This window comes from Phytophthora parasitica (assembly GCF_000247585.1).
Source record: "Phytophthora parasitica INRA-310 unplaced genomic scaffold supercont2.5, whole genome shotgun sequence".
Lineage (NCBI taxonomy): Eukaryota > Oomycota > Peronosporomycetes > Peronosporales > Peronosporaceae > Phytophthora > Phytophthora nicotianae.
Window position 1 is genome coordinate 185,452 of NW_008648991.1, and position 1,926 is coordinate 187,377.

Sequence of the window (1,926 nt, forward strand, 5' to 3'; positions counted from 1 at the left end):
CGACGATCAGAATCAGAAGAACCCACGCGAAATCTGCGATTAGTCGATACTCTCTATGGTGACGATCCATTTCCAACAATGCTTAATGCCGCCACGAAAGATCGAAATACAAAAGCTCTTGCACTTATGCAACAGGATATGCGGTTAAAAAACTGGAAGAATCACAATATTCACCCATTGGATGTCTTCGTAGCCCTTAAGTTTAATAAGGATGATAGCTCTTAAACCCGGTCTTAACGACCTAGTTCAAATATCAACGAGAAATTGACGCTAATCGAGTCACTATCATTTGGCCTTGATGACAGAGCCCAGGCTGTAGTGTCTGCAGAATGAAGACACGGAAGGGGGAGCCGGCGAGGATCCCTAAAGGTATGCCGAAGTGTATTTCTTGGCAAACGGTAAAGTGAGTTTCTGCCACATGTACTTGCTACTCTAGTTGGCGCCGGAGGCGCTTCTGTGGCGTTCAGCCCTTTGGTCGTACGCCATTCATGTCAACACCATTGTCGTTATGAACTTAGAGTGTCATCACAGTTGTCGATATACGCCGATCCCGTAGATAGCATTGTCGTTATGCACATCCACTTGTCAACAGCATTGTCGATACGCAGGCGCAGCCGTAGACGATCCGTTTCACCTGACTGCAACTCGTATCTGGAGCTGGCTGGTACTTACATTGTATATGCATGCGTAACCTGCACTTCACTGGCAGAGGTATTGCATTAATACTTGCCGCCGGGCTGAATACCGGAAGAACGAGAGACATTTCCACAAAAATTGAAAAGCCAGTTATTTGCAGAATGAGAAGCAAAAAAATTATCTCCTGGCGTCATCTTTGGTACAGTAGGCCTTAAAAATGTTATCGGGGATGCAACAGGGTCAATTCTTTCGAATCCAGTATTTAATGTTTGTGTCAGACGCATGAATGTGTTCATCAAGAAGCACCCTGGCGAGAAAACGACAATCATCGATACGCAAACTATGCCGATGAAGCCCAAGTAGGAGTGCTTGTCATTTCCATGAAGGATCCGACCACGGAGGACATCGCTAAGAACCTGGAGTTACTGCTGCTGACCAGATGGCTTCATGAGAAGAAACACCGCTCACCGTTTCACGTTGGATGCTCGAAGGTATATAGATATTAGTAACACACACAAGTTCTACGACGAAGTGGCTTAATGGCACCCAGCCTCACTGATAAGAGTCTACCTCTCTTGTAAGTGATGATTTTGCCCTGAGCCATGTGATGAAAAACACTACTACAACCTCTGTGACTTGGCAATTTCTTGCAGCACTGCTAAAAGTACGATGGCCGACTAACATGTCCATGCCACGTTTGTAACATCCCTCGTATTTTAAGTGAGAACAAGAACTCGCGTCGATAATAAGCAAATTAGTAGTCGTTAGTGCTCTTGGCGCTAAATGTACACAATATACCTCACCTGAAGATTGACATCGATAAGCAGTGATAATACCTTTTAAGACCCACATGAGTCGATAAATAAGGGGACGTCTACCTGAATTCTCCGTAATTCTGACAGTGTGTCTCATATACTTATTGGAAATGTCATCAAGACTAGAACATGGTACATTCGTAATGCTCGCTAATACAGCTAGCGCCACCTGTAAGCACGGTGTTAGACTTGCATGTACTTGTTTGATACAACTGGTCAAAGAGTGTAGTGCAGGCTACGCCTATATCTAAATATTCAGCCAGCCCCAGCTGCACATTGTAGTTGTGGAAAGCAGATCCCTTTCGGGATCCTGAAGATCAACGAAGATGTACAAGGTGTATCGGCATCAGTGATGACCGTATCGACATCTATGATGACCGGAAGACTCGTTACGTGCCTTGTGATGACACAGCCCACGTCCAACCATTGGAGCAGAACAACTAGTACGATATAGACCACGACAGCTCAAAGAGCA

General features: G+C 45.1%; 1 protein-coding gene across 1 annotated transcript; it reads left to right on the top strand.

Moving 5' to 3' along the window:
- Positions 1–1,016: 1,016 nt before the first annotated feature.
- PPTG_21396 (hypothetical protein) lies at positions 1,017–1,195 on the top strand (the record flags this gene model as incomplete). The annotated part of the gene is made up of 2 exons (XM_008897406.1): positions 1,017–1,127; positions 1,187–1,195. 2 exons carry the CDS (start codon positions 1,017–1,019, stop codon positions 1,193–1,195), a joined length of 120 nt encoding a protein of 39 aa, XP_008895654.1.
- Between the last annotated feature and the right edge of the window lie 731 nt (positions 1,196–1,926).